Source organism: Chionomys nivalis, chromosome 7, assembly GCF_950005125.1.
Source record: "Chionomys nivalis chromosome 7, mChiNiv1.1, whole genome shotgun sequence".
In the NCBI taxonomy this organism is placed as follows: Eukaryota; Metazoa; Chordata; class Mammalia; order Rodentia; family Cricetidae; genus Chionomys; species Chionomys nivalis.
This window is the reverse complement of record NC_080092.1, coordinates 89958241-89977400: the sequence shown is the minus strand read 5'-3', so window position 1 is coordinate 89977400 and position 19160 is coordinate 89958241. Positions and strand designations below refer to the sequence as shown.

General features: G+C 44.6%; 1 protein-coding gene across 6 annotated transcripts; it reads right to left on the bottom strand.

The window, feature by feature from the left end:
* Nucleotides 1-783: 783 nt before the first annotated feature.
* On the bottom strand, nt 784-11717 carry Amz2 (archaelysin family metallopeptidase 2). 6 transcript variants are annotated; one of them, XM_057775662.1, is made up of 9 exons: nt 11652-11697; nt 11178-11271; nt 10819-10901; nt 9871-10153; nt 8969-9142; nt 8760-8888; nt 4567-4730; nt 3395-3571; nt 784-1235 (listed from the first exon to the last, which is right to left on the bottom strand). In XM_057775662.1, the coding sequence occupies exons 4-9, from the start codon at nt 10151-10153 to the stop codon at nt 1083-1085; spliced, it is 1080 nt and encodes a 359-aa protein (XP_057631645.1). In that variant the 5' UTR covers nt 10819-10901; nt 11178-11271; nt 11652-11697; the 3' UTR covers nt 784-1082. The 6 variants fall into 6 exon arrangements, with proteins under 6 accessions (XP_057631645.1, XP_057631643.1, XP_057631646.1 ...); XM_057775660.1 differs by lacking the exon at nt 10819-10901 and having other exon boundaries at nt 11652-11717; XM_057775663.1 differs by lacking the exon at nt 11178-11271 and having other exon boundaries at nt 11652-11699.
* Nucleotides 11718-19160: the final 7443 nt, after the last annotated feature.

The following is a 19160-nucleotide window of genomic DNA, read 5'->3' as shown; positions in this document are numbered from 1 at the left end:
AGTATAGGCAGGAGATTTCTGAGTTCAAAGCCAACCTGGTCTATATATTGAGTTCCAGGCTACTCAGGGCTAGACAGAGACCCTGTCTCAAAAGAAGACAACAAAAGAAAAGAAACAAAAACCAACACTGCAAATGGGCAATAAAGAGGCCAAGCTACCGTCTCACTGGCATGAAGGAACAGTAGCTTCTTGTTTCCCAAGATACATTGACCGTACAGACTTGCTGGCCCTGAGGTTGTCCACTTGCTCACTACCACAGCAACTGACTGATGTCACAGGCTGACAGGCCACCACAGGCATTGTTGGCATCCTAACAGGTAAGTAACCCACTCACTCTCTTCCTATTCAAACAAGTCACAATGCAATGGAGTGGGCAAAACAAACTACAATCTTACCTAGCCCTATAGAATGAATGCAACCTACACGGACAGAAGCACCATTGTGAGTTATCTGTAAAGGCCGTCAGACACGACAGCAGTTACAGCAGAGAACAGCACTAAAACCCCTCCCCGCCAGCAGCTGCTGTGAGAAAGGACCACTGGTGTTCTCACCGCGAAGACCTGATAGAAGCTGTCGCTTCTTTCAGGGACAAGCTCATAAATGGCCAGGAAAGAATGAAGGGTACCCACGGGTCAGGAGAGGAGGCTGCAGGCAGCAAGGATGCCAACTCGTGCAAGTTCACATTGCTGGTGACTTAGCTGTACCCCTACAAGAGGCAGTAACTCTTTCTGAAGCAAAAGCAACCCTGAAAAGTGTTCATTTATTCCTTGGATGAATACAGGATGGCCATTTTTTAAAATCTTTATTTACCTTCTAGCTTCAGCTAATCCAATTTGAAGCTAATGACACAGGAGAGAAGGGCAGAGAGGGTTTTCCTTGTTCTCAGTGAACCTTATTTTGGTCCAGGGACTTCAAAGGAGCTTCTAGTCTGTTCCCTGGCCTCAGCACAGAACCAGGAGATGGTTGATCCCAATGAAGTACTCTACCACAAACGCCAAGGAGATGGTTGATCCCAATGAAGTACTCTACCCACAAATGCCCAGGGCGCTACTATTATTTCGGCTTCTCTTATGTGAAAGTCCTTATTTTTCCAGAACAGCAATGCACTTGACTACCCACTCTCTCCAGTCCTTAAAGGCTTCCACAGGTTTCGGCAAATTCACATGGACAGAACTATTTCTGGGAGTTGCTCTTGATGCGTGGTTAGGTTCATCATCAATCCATCTCAGCAGTGCCTTGAAAACACAAACACCGCACTTCAACAAAACAGTCTCAGGCACAATAGCGGGTACCAGAATGAGGTTATCTAAATCCGTGGCTGTGCCCCCCACTGGGGTGGGAGTGTCATATATCAATCTGTTGATTTCATTGGTTAATTAATAAAGAAACTGCTTGGCCTGATAGGTTAGAACATAGGTAGGTGGAGTAAACAGAACAGAATGCTGGGAGGAAGAAGGCACTGAAGTAAGATGCCATGCCTCTCCTCTCCTGAGCCAGACACCATGCCGCTCCGACCCACAATGGACATAGGTTAGAATCTTCCTGGTAAGCATACCTTGTGGTGCTACACACACTAATAGAAATGGGCCAAGCAGTGTTTACATGAATACAGTTTGTGTGTTGTTATTTTGGGGCATAAGCTAGCCAGGCGGCCGGGAGCTGGGTGGCAGGAACGCAGCCCGCAGCTCCTTCTACACCCCATGAACAGTCTGAATCTGATGGACTAGGCTAGGAGTACAAGACATGAGTGAACACTGAGAGAAACAGCATTGACCAAAACTACAGAGAACATAACCAAAAACTATGGACAGGAGCTGAGTATGGTTCCTTGAGTCTATAACCTCGAAACTCAGAAAGGAGGATGGCTATAAGTTCATAGCCACTTTGGGTTACATGGTGAACTCCAGACCAGCCCGGGCCACATTATGAAACCCCATCTCACCTCAAAAAAACAAACAAACAAAATCTGAAAACAACAAAAAATATGCAGAGGAAAAGAACTACACTAATTCTTACGCTATTTTGGGATGACAAGGTAGTTTTAATTTCTTTTCTCCATTTGTTTATTTTATAAGGCGCTGCATTGTGCTTTTAGCTTAATGCACATGTGCATATAACATAACTATACCCTAAGGCAAGAGCAGACATGTATGTGAAGACACAGGATGGAGATAGTCAAATGCTGTCCCTGCACGAGCAGGCAGACCACAGGTAACTGCCAGGATGTGTACTGATGTGTGCACAAGGATACCAGGAGTCATCTCTCTTCTTTTTTTCATTTTTCGAGACAGGGTTTCTCTGTAGCTTTGGAGGCTGTTCTGGAACTAGCCAGCCTAGTCTACCAAGGGAGTTCTAGGACAGCCAGGACTGTTACAGAGAGAAACCCTGTCTTGAAAAACCAGAGAGAGAGAGAGAGAGAGAAAAGCATCTTTACTGTTCTTCAAGTGGACCTGAGTTTGGATCCCAGCACCCACATCAGGTGGTTCTGACTCTTAAGGAACTAGACAAGCCCCTCTGGTCTCAGAGGGCACACATACATAAATATATCTAAAAATAAATAAATAAGACAGTCATTGTCAAATTAAAGTTTCTTTATGAGTGTTTTATCTACATGTACATATGTGCACTGCATGTATGCCTGGTGCCCTCCGAGGACGTTAAATCCCTTGAAACTGGAGTTATATGTAATTGTAAGCTACCATATGGATGTTGGGATCCAAACTCAGGTCCTCCACAAGGAGAGTGGGTACAAGTATGAGCCACCACAATGGAATGTATTTATAGTGTTAAGAGGGAGGGATATGTGCCACGGCATGAATGGAGAGGCCAGAGGACATGTGCACAAGTCAGTCTTCTCCTTGCACCAAGGCTCCAGGACTGACTCCTGTCTTCATATCGCGGGGGTTGGGGGAGCACCATTGCTGGGGGAGCTGTGCTCGCTTCCTAAACTCAAGGTCCGAAATGGGTACTTCTCTCATGGCTTCACACAGTGGACGTGTTCAGTGTGTGCATGTGTAGGCCCAAGGTTGACCTCAGGCGCTTTTCTTCCCTTATACACTGAAGCAGGATCTCTCGTGATGAACCCAAAGCTTGCTGTCTACTAGTTTGGCTAATTCGTTTGCCTCCAGAGTCTGTCTCCATGTCCCATGTAGTGGGACTACAGGTGGGCACTTATGTGGGCTCTAGGGACCCAGACTCTGGCCCTCAGGCTTTCGTGGCAAGGCAGCAAAGGACCCACCACTGAACCATCTTGCCTGCCCTCTACTTTAAAAAAAAAAAAAAAAAAACCAACACAGTTTCCTGCTTACCTTTACCTAATTTCCCCGATAAACCACAGCTCAAAGACCTATCAGAACTCACCACTTCCCTTACCTCTGCACCGCTCCCTACTTACTTTGTATCTCTCTACAATACTGAAGCCAATAGCACACTGCAGCTTGCGTAAGCAGATAGGGCAAAGGTTTAGAGGACGCCGGTCAGATTCTTCTAAGTGGTTGGAGCCTTGCATCAAGCACGCAAGCCACTGGCAGTGTCGCAGTCCAAATATGTGTCCGATCTCATGGGTTAAAGTCTGCAAAACATTTATGTCACTGCTTTATGGCACCACCATTAGCAATTACACAACACTTTTTCCAAGAAACAGATTTACAGGATCAACACCATTGCCACTGTCTTAGTCAGGGTTTCTATTACCGTGACAAAACACCGTGACCTAAAAGCAAGTTGGAGAGGAAAGGGTTTACTTGGCTTACACTTCAGCATTGCTGTTCATCACTGAAGAAGTCAGGACAGGAACTCAAACAGGGCAGGATCCCGGAAGCAGAAGCTGATGCACAGGCCATGGAGAGGTGCTGCTTACTGGCTTGCTCAGCCTGCGTTCTTATAGAGCCCAGGACCAGCAGCCCAGGGATGGCACCACCCACAATGGGCTGGGCTCTCACCCACTGATCACTAATTGAGAAAATGTCTTACAGCGGGATCTCAAGGAGACATTTCCTCAGCTGAGGCTCCTTCCTCTCTAATGACCCTAGCTTGGGTCAAATTGACACACAAAACCCGCCAGGAGAGTCATCATCACCAAACCTCCATTCTGCCCAGATCTTCTACACTTAGCAATGCTCATTTCATTACTTCCCCACACCAGGGTTTCCCCTTTGGGACACCAAATATGTTGGCTTATTCCATGTGTGGGGAACCCTCACAAATGGGCTCTACCCACTAGATGGCAGTACAGACTTCAGATTTGTGAAAATGTGGCTTGTCATCCTTGTACTTGAAAGGCTGAGGCAGGAGGATAGTTAAGTTTGCTGTAGACCAGTAGGGTCCTAGCAGTTCACTTGGGCTCCCTCACTCCAGAGACAGACTTGACTTACATGCTGATGAGCACCCATGCAGCGCTGATGAGCATACTGGCTGTGGGGCCCTTCAAACATACTCTGAACATGTGTTCCTACAAGGAGAAACCTTCAAACATACTCTGAACATGTATTCCTACGAGGAGAAACAATCCTGGAAAAGCAAAATTTCTATCTAAACAACAAAAAAAAATTTTTCCAAACAACTTACCTTACAGGATCGCCACAGCAAAATACTAGTGATCTCAGGATTGTAATAGTTATCAAAAATGGAATAGTCGCTGGAGGACGTTCGCTGGGGCTGCTTCACTTTCCCTTCATACCGTGTGCTGTAGAAATCCTTGCCGTACCTGGCGAAGCTGAATATCCCCACACCTGCAAAGAGAAGACAAGCTTATCCCTATCACTTGGGTAAGATACATGGAGGAAAGACAAAGGCCGGCTGTTCAGACATCTGGCCAGTAAGTGCACATCTGGACTGATGCCACACCACTGGAAATACTTAAAAGATTGCCAACACAATACAAACAACTTTTGTCCCAGACTTCCTTAACGAGATCTTTTAAAGCGGGAATCCTCAAGACTGTTTTATCTTTTACTAAATCAAACCCATGCACAATGATTACAAGACAGAAAGTGGAGTCTGGCCTGTGTCACCAGCTGCTCTGAGGACCCCACTGGGTAACCAGCTCTGGCACAGCACCATAACCTCTTTCCCAACAGGCCAAAGGGAACTCCAAGCCTTAGCTCTGCCAGTGTCCTCACCGTCCCAAAGAGAGCACATGCGACCCCTATCCTCAGATCTTATCCTTCACAGTACTGAGAAGACCACACCCATAAGGCTTAGTCACCCAGTACCACTGGCTTATGAGACCCAATTCCCACAACCATCTTTACCTACCAACCAATTTCCCCTGCCCTAAAAAATTCAATGTAGGGAGGAGGATGCACCAGGTCCAGGACCCTCCCTGAGGACCTACTGGAGGAGGGAAGTGACATTTTTTTCCACTAGTGTAGCTACAGCTAACATGCCTGTTCTCTATAGTAACCTCTCACACATGCTCCCTTAAGTAACCATACTTCATACCCAGACATGCGCGCGCGCACACACACACACACACACAGAGAGAGAGAGAGAGAGAGAGAGAGAGAGAGAGAGAAGAGAGAGAGAGAGAGAGAAGGAAGACTGAAATAGAAGGAATCAAACAAAGGTGGGAGGGGCATCTGAAAGGAACGGGAAGGGAAGGTGAATATGAGCTAAGTGTATTATATACATATGTGAAAACGTCATAGTGAATCCCACTATCATGCATAATTGATATGCTAATAAAACATAAGAAACCTAGAAACATCGAAAGTGGAAGCTTCACTGAGTTCCTCCTACCAGTCTTCCCCCAGGGAAGGACTCCAGAAGAGCGTGATCAGCGGTGACTTAAGCAGTCAGGATTTTTGGCTATTAGGAGCTCAAGGGCAGACTTCTGCCTCACACACCAGTCAAGTTTCTGGCTTTTCCTAAGGTAGCACCCACTGTCCTGTCTGGAGACTGTCTCCAGAGAGGAGAACCTCTTCACACGCCCTATCTCCTTTTTAAAGCACAGGACAACTCTATCAAGAGGCTAGTAACAAGTGACCAGAATAAACAGTGTCGCCACTGACTTCCTGGGGGTGATAGCAGAGGCACAGATGCCATCTCTGCAGCCTGGAGAGTAGTCTGACACCTGGACACCTAATTCAGTCCAGGGACTGACCTACAACCGTGCTCACCTACGCGAACTTTTAATTATGTCTCTTTCAATCGTTACTATTCATGAATTTGGGGCTGGAGAAATGGCTCAGCAGCTAAGAGCACTGACTGCTCTTCCAGAGGACCCAGGGTTCAATTCCCAGCACCCATACAGCAGCTCACTATTAATGAATTTGTATGTGTTGCAAGGATTCAGAACCTAGCACACGAAGCAGTGCTCCCACCTTATGCATGGTTTGGTTTGGTATGGTTTTGCTAGGGAGCAAAGCCAGGGCTAGAGTCACACCAAGCAAGTGCCTTACCACCGAGCTCATGAAATCTTTATTTGTAAGTAAATAAACTCGTGGTTTTGTCCAGTTCAACTTGATTCAAAAGGGTGTTCCTCACCTCATCCTCAGGATCTGCAGACTGACCCCTGAAATTTAGGGAAAGAGTATTCTAAGAGGAAAAGCAAATCTCATCATGTATCATCAGTGACTCGCTCTGCTCCAACAAGTGTGAGCCTATTTCATGTGATCCCTTCAGCCATACGTTTTAAATGTTCCTCTTTAAAAATAGTCTTTAATCTTGGAGAAAACCAGGTCCCTTGTAAGCACACTCATTTCATATCAGATCAACCACTACCCTGACATGTCTTGTTTTATGTCATTTAATATATTTAAAACTTAACCTTCCCCACAAAATAATTAACATAGAAAGCATGGGCCATGTTTCCTCACCCACTACCCTCAAATGCATATAATAAATTAACTAGTGGTATCTAGGTCAATGAATAAATTGTTTTGCATTTGCTTTTAATGTTTTTATTTCTATAACGCTAACAAAAGGAGACATCTGATAAAAACAGAGCAGTACAGTAATCCAAGACTTCAAAAGTGCATGCTGGGAGGATCCAGGGGTACGATGAAGGACCTCGAGAGATGGAGCACTGAGGATGAAGTAAGGAGAGAAGCTCTAGCCTGGCCCCACCTCTAACACAAACAGCTGCCAGGGAAGCCCCTGGCCCAAAGCCTGGCATCCATCCCAACAGACCATCAGCCCTCTCCTGCCCTTGTTCCCACTGCCCCCTCCCTAGGACGCTAATGCCCACTCCCTTAGTCTACTAGCCTTTCCCCTTTCAGCCTGCCTTAGATCCTGGGGTGCATACTGCATGTATGCACACACGTGTGTGTATTTGAAGTTAGAAAATAGCAAAAATTAGGGTGAAAGAGAACAAAGTAGAAAAATGAGAAGAACGAAAGAGAAAGAAAAGTAAGCAGACTCACTGTCAGACCCTTCTAATGCTGCCAGGCAGTTTCTAACGAGCTGAAGTTTATTATCTCATGTCGAGGTTTAGGTTGGGTCTCTTTCCTTCGCTGCATTTTTTCTCTGTCAGGGTATTGATTGTTGTACAGCTCAGGCCGGCTGTAAACTTGTGGTCTTCCTGCCTCTGCCTCCTCAGTGCTGAAATCACAGGCATGAGCCCCACACCTCGCAAGAACTTTGGCTTCTTGCTGCTGATTATACTTGGCTGGGCTGCTGTGGACAAGGTGTCTGTAGCCCAGGCAGACCTTAAACTCACAAGGTAGCTTAGACTACCCTTGAACTCCTGATCCACTTGCCCCCACCTCCCAAATGCTCCAGTTATATGTTATGCTATGTTACCACATGTAGCCCAAAGCTGGTTTTCCAGACACACACTCTACCACTGTGCTGCAGCCACATACAGGCTGAAGAAGGAAATATGTACTTAGGTATTTGTTTATGGCTATTCCATCTGTGCTTGATCAAAAGAGCAAAATCAACTAGCAAGGGCTAGGAATGTCTGCTAGTTTGAATGCAATTGGCCCCCATAAGCTCATAGGGAATGGCACTATTATAAGGTGTGGCTTTGTTGGAGAAAGTGTGTCACTGCGAGGGCGGGCTTTGAGGTTTCATATACACGCTCAAGTCATGCCCAGTGTCTCACCACTTCCCTGTTGCCTGTGAGTCAAGAACTGTCAGCTCCTTCTCCAGCACCTTGTCTGCCTGCATGCTGCCCTGTTTCCTGCTGTGATAACGGATTAAACCTCTGAACTGTAAGTAAGCCACCCCAATTAAATGTTTTCCTTTATGAGAGTTGCTGTCTCTTCACAGCAGTGGAAACCCTAACTAAGACAGGATGCATGTAATTCAGTGGTAGAGTCCTGGCCTTGAGCCAGGCCTGGGTTTGAAGCCATGTACTGTGCTAGTGCACCATCGCGCCCCCTCCCCCACATACACACGGAAAGAATTCACAAGAGTCTCACAAATGTTAACGATAGCTCTAATTTCCTTAAGATGTTTATCTTGCTAACACATAACTTAAACTCCCCAGATGTTGAGCTGAATGCCTGGGGTAGGTACCAGGCATCTCAAGCACTATTTATGGGTAGGAACTGTAACACAAATGCTCTCCCAATGGCTGTGAGAAAAGCATTATTACACCACGGTCTGGCGGGGCAGATGTGGCCTCCTGGAGAGGACCCCCCATCACCAGTCTGTCAGAGCACACTCTGCACTAGGGCGTGCATGGCCCTCCACTGAAGACACGGCTCTAAATATTGAAAACACTATTGGTCGGGTTTCTTCTTCCCACCCTCTGAATTTCTCCAAACATCCTCAAGCTGAACAGTATCAAAACAGTATCAAAAAAGGAATACCATCTGTCAAAGAGGCCTGTCCAAAGACGAAATTCCAGGAGTCCCGCGGGTACAGGTCGATCATTGTTATCCCCACGATGCAGAAGGCATCTTCGGGTTTCTTCTTTTTCAAGAATGCCAGGATATGCCCTATTTAGAGAGAAAGGCCTGTAGAATACATATGACACACATCCCTTCTGTACATTCCAGCTGCAAAGGTGCTTACTTACCCGCATGGATCTGTAAGTTCTGTGTGTGCTCATTCACTCTAAAGGCACACCTCGTCGCAGACACGGACACTGGCTCTAAGAATTTTACGGTCAAACCATAAAAAAAAGCTTCGCAGTAGCCCTTGAGCCACTTAATATACTCTTCACTGATAACTCTGGTGTTGCCTAGAGAGCCTATGGTACGGGGAAAGGGAGAAAAAAATGAGAACACTTTAAAAGTGATGGCAACATTCTTGACCTTATTCTATAAACTGGAACAGAAACAGAAGCCGCTCTCAAACCTCCACACTTTTTAACTGACAGCAGCATGGAGTCAAAGGAAGAGAATCTCGCTGTTCAGCAACTGGGACAAGTATCAAAAGGGCCACACACAGGGCCATGAAGATGGCTCAGTTGGGGAAGGTGCTCGCTGCACACCTGGACAGCCTCACTGGGACAGAGGCCAACCTCTACAAAAGCGGTCCTATGGCACATCTGTGTCCCCTCCCACACTACACACAATAATAGTATTTTAAATTATCACATATGATATAATGCCTAACACGCATAGAGACCTGAGTTCAACTCCCAGCACAAAAAAAAAAAAAAGAAAGAAAGAAAGAAAGAAAGAAAGAAAGAAAGAAAGAAAGAAAGAAAAAACAGAAGCCATAAAAAAATCGCTTGCAGCTGTGTGGTGGTGGCGAACGCCTTTCATTCCAGCACTCAGGAGGCAGAGGCAGGCGGATCTCTGTGAGCTCAAGACCAGTTTGATCAATAGAGCAAGTTCTAGGACAGCCAGGGCTGCACAGAGAAACACTGTCTCAAAACAAAACAAAACAAACAAACAAAAAAAAACAAACCCCAAAACAAAAAAACTGCTCACTTGCATTTGGGCAGCAGCCACCACCATTCCCAGGACATACCGATGGACTGTATATAGATAATGTGTTTCTCCGGACAGGGCTTGTTTCTGTAGCGATCAGTGAAAAACTGTTCGAAATCCTGGGGAGCTTCAGGGTGGGAGGTGATCCAATCTGACCGGGAATGCACAGAGATCGGTCCAAAGAGGCTGCTGGACAGTTGGAAGGCTTCATTCATTAAACGTTGCTCCCCAGCGTTGAACTTCTCATACAGTGACACAAGCTCTGGGTTCTTAGAGATGAGAGCTGTCTTCAGGGTATGCTCAGAGTGCCGGAGTACCTGCATCTGCCAGAAAAGAGGGACTAAAGTTAAGAATGAAAAGAAAATGAGAAGACAGATAGAAAATCCATCCATCCATACCCAGGACTATCGTTCATATACACCTCTAGCTTCTCTCCAGAGTAAGTGACCTATTGCTAATGTCTTCATGTATCACACTTAAGAGTAGCGTTCCCACATCCAATCGGTTCACTGGGGAAGAGTCTCTAAAGAATTAAAAGGAAAACTATTCAACCCATCCTTCCATCTCTTACAGAACTTGCTGCTCCCACCGTAAAAGCTACTGATAAGTTGGGCATGCAAACCCAGCGTTCAGGAGACGGAGGCAGGAGACTGCAAGTTGAAGAACAGCCTGACTGTCTCAAAAACAGTAACTAACGACCACAACAAACAAAACTAGCGGTGACCCGGGGAGCCTAACTTGATGTCCAACGTTCTCTGTCATTTGACAATAATCACAATATTCTGAGTTGACTCACTTGGGTCAAAGGACCAACCCATCCCTACCAATGTTACTCAAGGATATTCAATAATAAAAAGGGAAGTAATGTAAGTGCCCAGTTCCGTAATTTAATTGCATGTTGGCAGATACATCTCAGTCCCTTAAGCTTTTCAGGTCAGTTATGAAACACCGGGGAAGCCCTAAGATGACGAAGAGATGCGGGACTCACATCGACGGGGCTTTTCCGTTCATAGCGAGTCCTTAGGTGGTACTTCCATCCTTCCTATGGTCAAGCAGATGTTCCCCACGAGGCTTTTCGAGTTAGGAAAGAAAAACCAGATGAAAGATTTCCTTTCAGATCTAATTACGTTTTCTAATCACCTAAGGGCTTTTCCAGTTTATTGACTAATGATTTTGAAATGTTACCTAGCGCTGTGCACACATGAATTCTGGAGCGCTAACTCTAGACTAAAAAGGCCTCTATAGACTAAGCTGTGACTGAAGCTCATCCTCACTACACATCTGGGCTGAAATTTTACCTTTACAGGATGCAATATAAAACAAACGTGGCCCCTGTAGTCTACCTACCTTTATAAAGGAGAAGTCTTCAGTTGCTTTTTCCCACTTAAGTTTTTCTAAGGGCAGCCATGCCCAGCAAAGGGGTGTGGAGGGCGCCTTCACCCTAACGAAAAGGGCAGAGTGGAAGGTCGGGAGGCCCCCGTGTGTAAGGGGGCATTTTAGAGTAACGGCAGTGGGCTGGGGGCCGAGGACGCCCCCACACACCCCACGCAAACTGGGTCTCGTCAGACATGCTAGCTGGTTGCAGATACCACCCCGTCTCCGCTTGGGTGAGCTGTGGGGGCCTCCCCGGAACTCAGGGTTCGCCTCTTCTCCACCGGAAGCAACCGGAAAGGCCGGCGTCGTTCCCAGGAGACATCCCGCCCCCGAGGTCCCCTCTGCTTCCGCCGCAACCGTCCCTCCCACATCCGCCCCTCCCCAGAGATCAAGATCTTCCCCCTCCTCCCCAGCCCGGCCCTGTCGGTTCAATCACACCACCCTCACCCGGACGGGCCCTCGGGCCGCCCTCCCGCTCCCACGGCGGTCCTTGTGCGCATGCGTCTCGCGCCGGCGCACCACGCCGGCACCGCCCACAAAGCCCGCGCCTTCCCGCCCCTCGACCATCGCCCCGCCCCTAACCGTACTCTTCATTCCTGAGGCTCCGCCTCTAAACGCTGGCCATGCCCCCACTCCGTGAAGGCCCCGCCCCACCTCCTGAAGGCCCCGCCCGTTTCTAGCGCTCGCGGTATGATTGGCGCTAGAGGGCGCGGTCGTGCCAGACAACCCCCTGCCGTCGCCGTTTCCCCTATTGCCCTCGCGGGGGCACCGCGGCCCGCTCCCCCGCGGGCAGTGCAGGGTCACGGGGCCACCTGTTGGGTTTGCTCAGCGACCCGTGGGCTGAGCCTGAGTAATTTAACCACCGGCTCCAAATAAGTCAGCCGTGTCCGCGGCTTGACACATCCTACCCACTGGACTTTCCCTCGGTTGGTTTGCGCGACTGTCGTGGCCTCCTCACCTGCTGTCAGGAAGCAGGGCTGAGGCCCAGGCGTGAGGCCTAGGGTAGCCATTCAAGCTCGGGGAACTGAGAGCTTCGAGCTCGGACCCCCAGGAGCCTTCCGGGGGAAGCCCCAGGGACCAGGATCTCCTGATCCCCCGCCCCCTTCATGCATCTCAGAGCGCTTCAGGCGCCGCGGGTCAGAGCAGGAGATGCCACTACCCTGTCAACATCTTCTCATCCTTGGAAGTTAAGGACCTCACACACCCATCTCTGTACCCCTCCTCTTCCCACCCCTCAAGCTTTGCGCTCTCGGTGCCTTGTGTATTCTGCTCTAATTATCCTTGTTGCAGCGATTGTAACAAGGTTCATACGCGCTGTCCTTCCTCAACCAAACTGCCCTTACCAAGTTGACAAAGCAGTTTATTTTGGGAGGGTGTCATGTTAACCAGACAGGCCTTCAGCTCACTATGCAGCAGAAGACGATCATTGGCTCGTGCCTCCCACTTCCAAACACTGGAGTAACAGTTATGAACCATCAGGCCCTCCCAAAACTTTGTTTTTAAATAATTTAAGGTTCGGTGTGGTGGTAAACACCTGTTATCCCCGTTAGCAAAAGCATGATGATCTTTACGTTAGAGGCCAGTCTGATCTATATAGCAAGTACCAGGCCAGCCTGGGCTAAATAAGGACTTGTTTTAAAAATGAAAATTTAGCTTCACAGAAGACTGGCAAGAATACCAGCTTTACTATACCGTTATGTCATATTAGCCTTTAGAGCCCCCATTACTTTTTTTTCTTGTTTTTTTTTTTTTTTTTTTTGGTTTTTCGAGACAGGGTCTCTCTGTAGTTTTGGTGCCTGTCCCAGAACTAGCTCTTGTAGACCAGGCTGGCCTCGAACTCCCAGAGATCCGCCTGTCTCTGCCTCCCGAGTCATGGGATTAAAGGCGTGCGCCACCACCACCACCCGGCTTAGAGCCCCCATTTCTGACCATTTCCATTGTATCTTGCTTTAACTCTTGTAACATTAAAATACTCTTTCAAAATTTCATACTTTTATTGTATTTTGGTTATATCTGTCCAATATCCTCTCTGAGCCTCTTCCCTCTCCCACCAGATCCCTCCCCAATGGCCAGATTTTTTTTTCCTCCTGAATAATTTTTCAAAGCCTCTGTAGACATGATGCCCCTTTACTTCTAAACATACCTGGGTGTATTTCTAAACAAGCAAATTTAGTTACGAGACACCCACACCGGGAATTCCTACCAATATCTCTGAAGACCACGGTGTTTCTGCTGGCTTTCCTTTTATCCCATAGGCACTAGGTCTTTCCCTAGTAACGAAAAGCCTGTCTCCCATTATTTGTAATTTGCTTCTGAATTTAACTGCTTTGTGGTACAATAAATACTGAGAGTAATTTCAGAATAAGAAATCCATATCATTGCAGACAAATAGTCCTGCCAACAAGAGTTCAGAAATTATTCATGGTCCCTTATAGCCAGAGGAAACACAGTATACTTACTGTGCAGTTGACATCACCCAAGTAAATTCTTCCCTACTCAGGCTAGCACCACATCTGGTCTAGGACTGACTATGTCGCCTAGGCTGGCCACAGATTCACAACAATCTCCCTGCCTCTAGAGTGGTATATTATTTGTGTTTTAATAAATAAAGCTTGCCTGAAGATCAATGCTTAGCAGTCACACTAGTCAGCCATACAGGCCAGATGGTGGTGGTGCATACCTTTAATCCCAGCACTAGAGAGAAATATAAGATGGGAGGAGCCAGGTCTCACTCTCAGTCTCAGTCAGAGGATTCCCGGAGGTAGGATCACCCAGTTCAGTCTGAGGATTCCCGGAGGCAGGATCACCCAGTTCAGTCTGAGGATTCCCGGAGGCAGGATCACCCAGTTCAGTCTGAGGATTCCCGGAGACAGGATCATCCAGTTCAGTCTGAGGATTCCCGGAGGCAGGATCACCCAGTTCAGTCTGAAGCAGAGCTAAGAGTCAGTGGCTGACTGCTTTGCTTTTCTGATCTTCAGACTGAACCCCAGTATCTTTCTCTGGGTTTTTATTATTTATGTTACATTTGGTGCCCAGTGTTTGGGGTATGAATTCATGAAAAAGCCATTTGCGTATGGCTTTACAGTCACTGTCATAGGCCAGAGCTTCATGTGACCAGAAGCACTGACCTACCAGCTAGGTTTTTCTTTTTTTTTTCTCTCTCTCTCCTTGAGGGTTCTTCCTGAACCCCCTTCTTGGGCTACTACTGCCAAACTAGGTAGCTCACATTGTACGGGACACACCAACAACTGGAGTTCCTACATTCTATAATGATGCAAATGAGTCAGGAAAGACAGGTTACAAATCAGAAGATTTAAGTAAAGTGGATCAGAGCCCTTATGATTCTGTCTAAAACTATGAATTATATGTTATTGTTATGGTACTAAGGGATTTTAAAGAACTTCTCAACATAGTTACCTATTTGCAATATGCAGAGTTATTTTACATACTGAAATCGCTGAATTTATATCAGATGATACAGAATTGATTTTATTATTTATTCAGTTAGAAGATACAATCAGGAACAAGAATCATCATATATATATCTCACATATGATCCCAGACAGGTCTGCCAGATCCTCTAGCACAAAATAATCAATTAATTATTGATTGAAAATGTGCTGAGGGCCTCAGAATTTTATTTTAAAAATCATGTCAATAGCAAAGGTTTAAAAAAAGACCTTTCCATCACATGGCAACAAAACAAGGAAATTATAAAGAAATGTCCTTCTTGTTCTTTTTTTTTTTTTTTTCACCACTAACTGCAGAAAGTAACCCAAGGGGTACTCAAAGGAATTAACTGTGGCAGGTTGATGTGTTTCATTTTGTAGAATTTGGAAAATTAAAATATGTACACCACACCATTGATTCCTATTCAGGTTTTCAATGGGCAACTGCATTGAGATTGGAAAAGGCTGATTTGGTAATCACATATTTGCTAGAAGCTATGACCATCATGGGTATACTTGCACAAATAAAGACAGACAATGCCTCAGCATATGTCTCTAAGCAAATGATATGAGGGTTTTTGCTTATTATAATGTAAAACATATTACATGTGTACCACAAAATCCTACAGGACAGACAGTTATAGAAAGATCAATTCAAACTCTAAATGGTATGTTAAATAAACAGAAAGTGATGCTAAATACTCTCAGAAATAGATTGCATAATGTTTTATTAACTTTGAATTTTCTAAATGCTAATGAGAAAGGAACTATAGTTTCAGAGAGACATTGGATAGCAGAAAAAACTATGGAATTAAATCAGCCACTATACTTTAAATATGTGTTGACCTCAGAATGGAAACCAGGTCATGTGTTACATTGGGGAAGGGGTTTAGCTTTTATTTCCACAGGAGAAGAAAAGCTATGGATACCATCAAAACTGATAAAGGTTTGATTTGAACAAGAGATGTCTCTTAATTAGAAGAGATGACAGTTCATTGAACACCATGGCTGTTTTATATAAACTAACCTATAAATCTAACCAATGCTTTTCATTTTATCAGATATAACTTGTCAAAAGAGAATCTCCCCAAAATTAGGGTTGGGGAAGGGTTTTGTTTCTGTCTTTTAAGGAGAATAAAGATATCTAGCTAAGGAATTTGAAGACTCCTATAAAAATGAGACATCTAAATAAAATGGACAAATCATCCAGAAAAAAAAAAAAATAAGTCTCAAGAAAAAGAGTAAATTGGCCTATTGGTATATCACATTCCCAACAGGGTAAAATTTCATAAATCTTCCCAAATGTTTGTTTCTGCTGTTCTTTACAGACATATAATACAAATGGTATTTTTGTAGTTCCAGTCCATTTAAAGATTAAAGCTGGCTTTGGAGTTGGAATGTGGTTCTCTCTTTCTCTAAACCCAAGCAAGCTTGTTAAAGTGAAATTCAAAATCTCTATCTCATGTCAGAAGAGGCACCTGATATGGGACAGAAAAAAAATACCAAATATTTAAGGACTAATTTATTGTTACTAATCTCATAATCCTTTGGTTTTATATTGACTCTTTAACAGATTCTCTTAAGGTATAAGATTATATACATATATATTTCAAACTTTTTTAGAGTACTAACTAATTCTAGAAAAAGGTTTCATATACCATCCTGTACATAATTTTAAGTTTGAGTCTATCAGTTTTCTGCAGTGAACCATGAGTACTCCTAACAGCGACCTTTGAATGAAGGCGCAAGTCATAAACAATCCCACACCAGTTTGGAATTGTGATTAATAGGGTGGTATTTATTTAAAGGGGAATAAACTTACAGATCAACATCCCAGACAACAGCCATGCTCTCCTCTCCAGAGCAGACACAATGAAGCTCCAACCAAGGATGGACGTAGGCTAGAATCTTCCCGGTAAGCACACCTTGGGGTGCTACACACATGAATAGAAATGGGCCAAGCAGTGCTTAAAAGAATACAGTTTCCATGTAATTATTTCGGTTAAAGCTAGCCGGGTGCCGGGGATGCAGCCCCGCCGCTCATATTACTACATTTGAAGTCTCCATAAGGAGGATGGGGGCCCCACAATGATGATTCCTCCAGGACTATGATAACACCACTAAGCTGAAAAACACCACCTAAAAATCAGCTTTGTACTACAAACTGCTCAGAACAATTTTGAGGTGGCTAGCTGAGATGGTCCAGCCTCCCAGACTACTCTAGCCAGGATTTGAGACAAACCCTGCACTTTCCCATTACATAGAGACTGGACAATAAATGCTACAGCTACCTCTCCAGGACTTGATAATTAACCCAAATTTATCTTTTCAGGATCCCCTAAAGATACTGTCATCCCCAGACAGCAGGAAGTAAATTTGAGAATACAACACCCACATTTCAAAGAGGTGAGGTGGATGGTTTTTGGTCATTCAATGGGTTATGGGTATTTGTCATTGTTTAGGGGTATTGGTTACAAGTTGTTATTGATAATGGTCAGGAAAAAAGCTAAACAAAGGAGATTAGATTCAGGATTCTTGTTTTGAAAAGAAAAAAGGGGGATATAGACATGATAGGATAAAAGGGTAGATTATTAAATCTACTCTGGAAATAAAAAAAGGAGTATATAGACATGATAAGATAAAAAGGTAGATTATTGAATCTACTTTTAAAAAGCAACTACTACTTTTAAATGTTTTACATTGGATTGTATTTTTGTATATTGTATACAAATTGTGTATATTGTTGCAAATTTGAAATTAATTTTATTAGAACATACTTCACATACATTTCTACTCTCATTCAAGGTATTGTACCTATACAACTCATTTATCAATCTAATGCAAATTTCTAGCCCTTGAAAATTATTATCACCAATTGTTTAGGATAATAAGGAAATGCAAATTAGTAGTTAATCGCCTATTATAATCAAACCTGCAGTCACATTAGGTATTGTCTATTTTGGATAGACAAATTATCTTTAAACACTACAGAATATGGCATTTAATATGTTTTAATAACATAGGCTCTTGGCTGGGCGATGGTGGTGCACGCCTTTAATCCCAGCACTCAGGAGGCAGAGGCAGGCGGATCTCTGTGAGCTAGAGACCAGCCTGGTCTACAGAGCTAGTTCCAGGACATGCTCCAAAGCCACAGAGAAACCCTGTCTCGGAAAAAAAATAAATAAATAACATAGGCTCTTTTTTTTATGACAATGAGACATGTCTGCTTCTGGCAGCACCCATTTACTTCAGAGAAGATAATGGGCATCAAAAAAACTCCATATGGAGTTTACTTTCCTTGTGGCAAAGTTAGTCACAGGGCAAGAAAGTACCCCTGCCTCGAATGCTGGCAGTATGAGGTCCTAATTGGATAAGCAGGACACAGAAGAAAGTGACTGCCAAGCACTGTCAAGACAAGGTGAGACAGCCCTTCAGAATATCCTGCTTCATAGAAAAGTCTGTCAAACATGCTAGACCTGTAGGCCGAATATGGATGCCCCAACATTGCAGAGGAACTTTGGGGGACTGTCCAGGCAGCTGGGTGTTTTGTTGCTTCTCACATTTTTTGGAAGTAGCTTGGTTGCACTTTCTGCTTACTCGGTTAATATTATTTCTTTCTTGGGTCTCTGAGGGAGTTGAAGACTAGAGAGTTACAGTTTTCCTTGTTTAGCAGATGCACAAAGCAAGTTATGACAGAAAGTAAATTAGGTACAAGATTTTGGATTCACCAAGATAGGATAATGGAGTATTTTCTCTGAATCTGTCAAATGCAAATGGACTAGACATTGTTGATGTATATTTGTATAGTTATTGTATATAGTTTTTCTTATACTAACTATAGCCTTCTTTTTCATTTTAGACACAAAATGGGAAATATTGTGGTATATTATTTGTGTTTTAATAAATAAAGCTTGCCTGAAAATCAGTGCAAAGCAGTAACACTGGTCAGTCATACAGGCCAAGCAGTGGTTCACACACCTTTAATCCCAGCAGCCACACTAGTTAGCCATAGAGGCCCGGCGGTGGTGGTGCACATTTTAATCCCAGAACTAGAGAAAAATATAAAACAGGAGGAGACAGGTCTCACTCTCAGTCCCAATCTGAGGATTCCTGGAGGCAGGATAGCCCATTTTTGGTCTGAGGTAGAGGTAAGAACCAGTGGTTGACTGCTTTGATTTTCTGATCTTCAGGTTGAACCACATTTGTCTCTGGGTTTTTATTGTTTATGCTACATACCTCTGCCTCTTGGATGATAAGATCACAGGTCTGTGTCATCACACTCATCTTTATATTTGCTATTCTTCTTTTTTTTGCATGATATATCACTGTGGCTATTAAAAGGTTGCATTTTGCCAGGTGTAGTGGTGCACACTTTTAAACCCAGCACTGCAGGAGACAGAGTCAGGTGAAGTTCTGCCAAATTGATAGCTGATCTTGATTATCAGTTTGATAGGTTTTAGAATCACCTTTGGAACAGACCTCTGGGCACATCTGAGAGGGAGTTTCT

Coding starts and splice junctions, on each gene's coding strand:
- Amz2 (XM_057775660.1), bottom strand. CDS start 11,704: ATGCGCACAAGGACCGCCGTGGGAGCGGGAGGGCGGCCCGAGGGCCCG. Junction 10,154..11,177: donor AAGACTTCTCCTTTATAAAG/GTAGGTAGACTA, acceptor CTTTTCTGGCAG/ATGCAGGTACTCCGGCACTC. Junction 4,731..8,759: donor ACAGGCCTCTTTGACAGATG/GTATTCCTTTTT, acceptor TTCTCTTTGCAG/GTGTGGGGATATTCAGCTTC.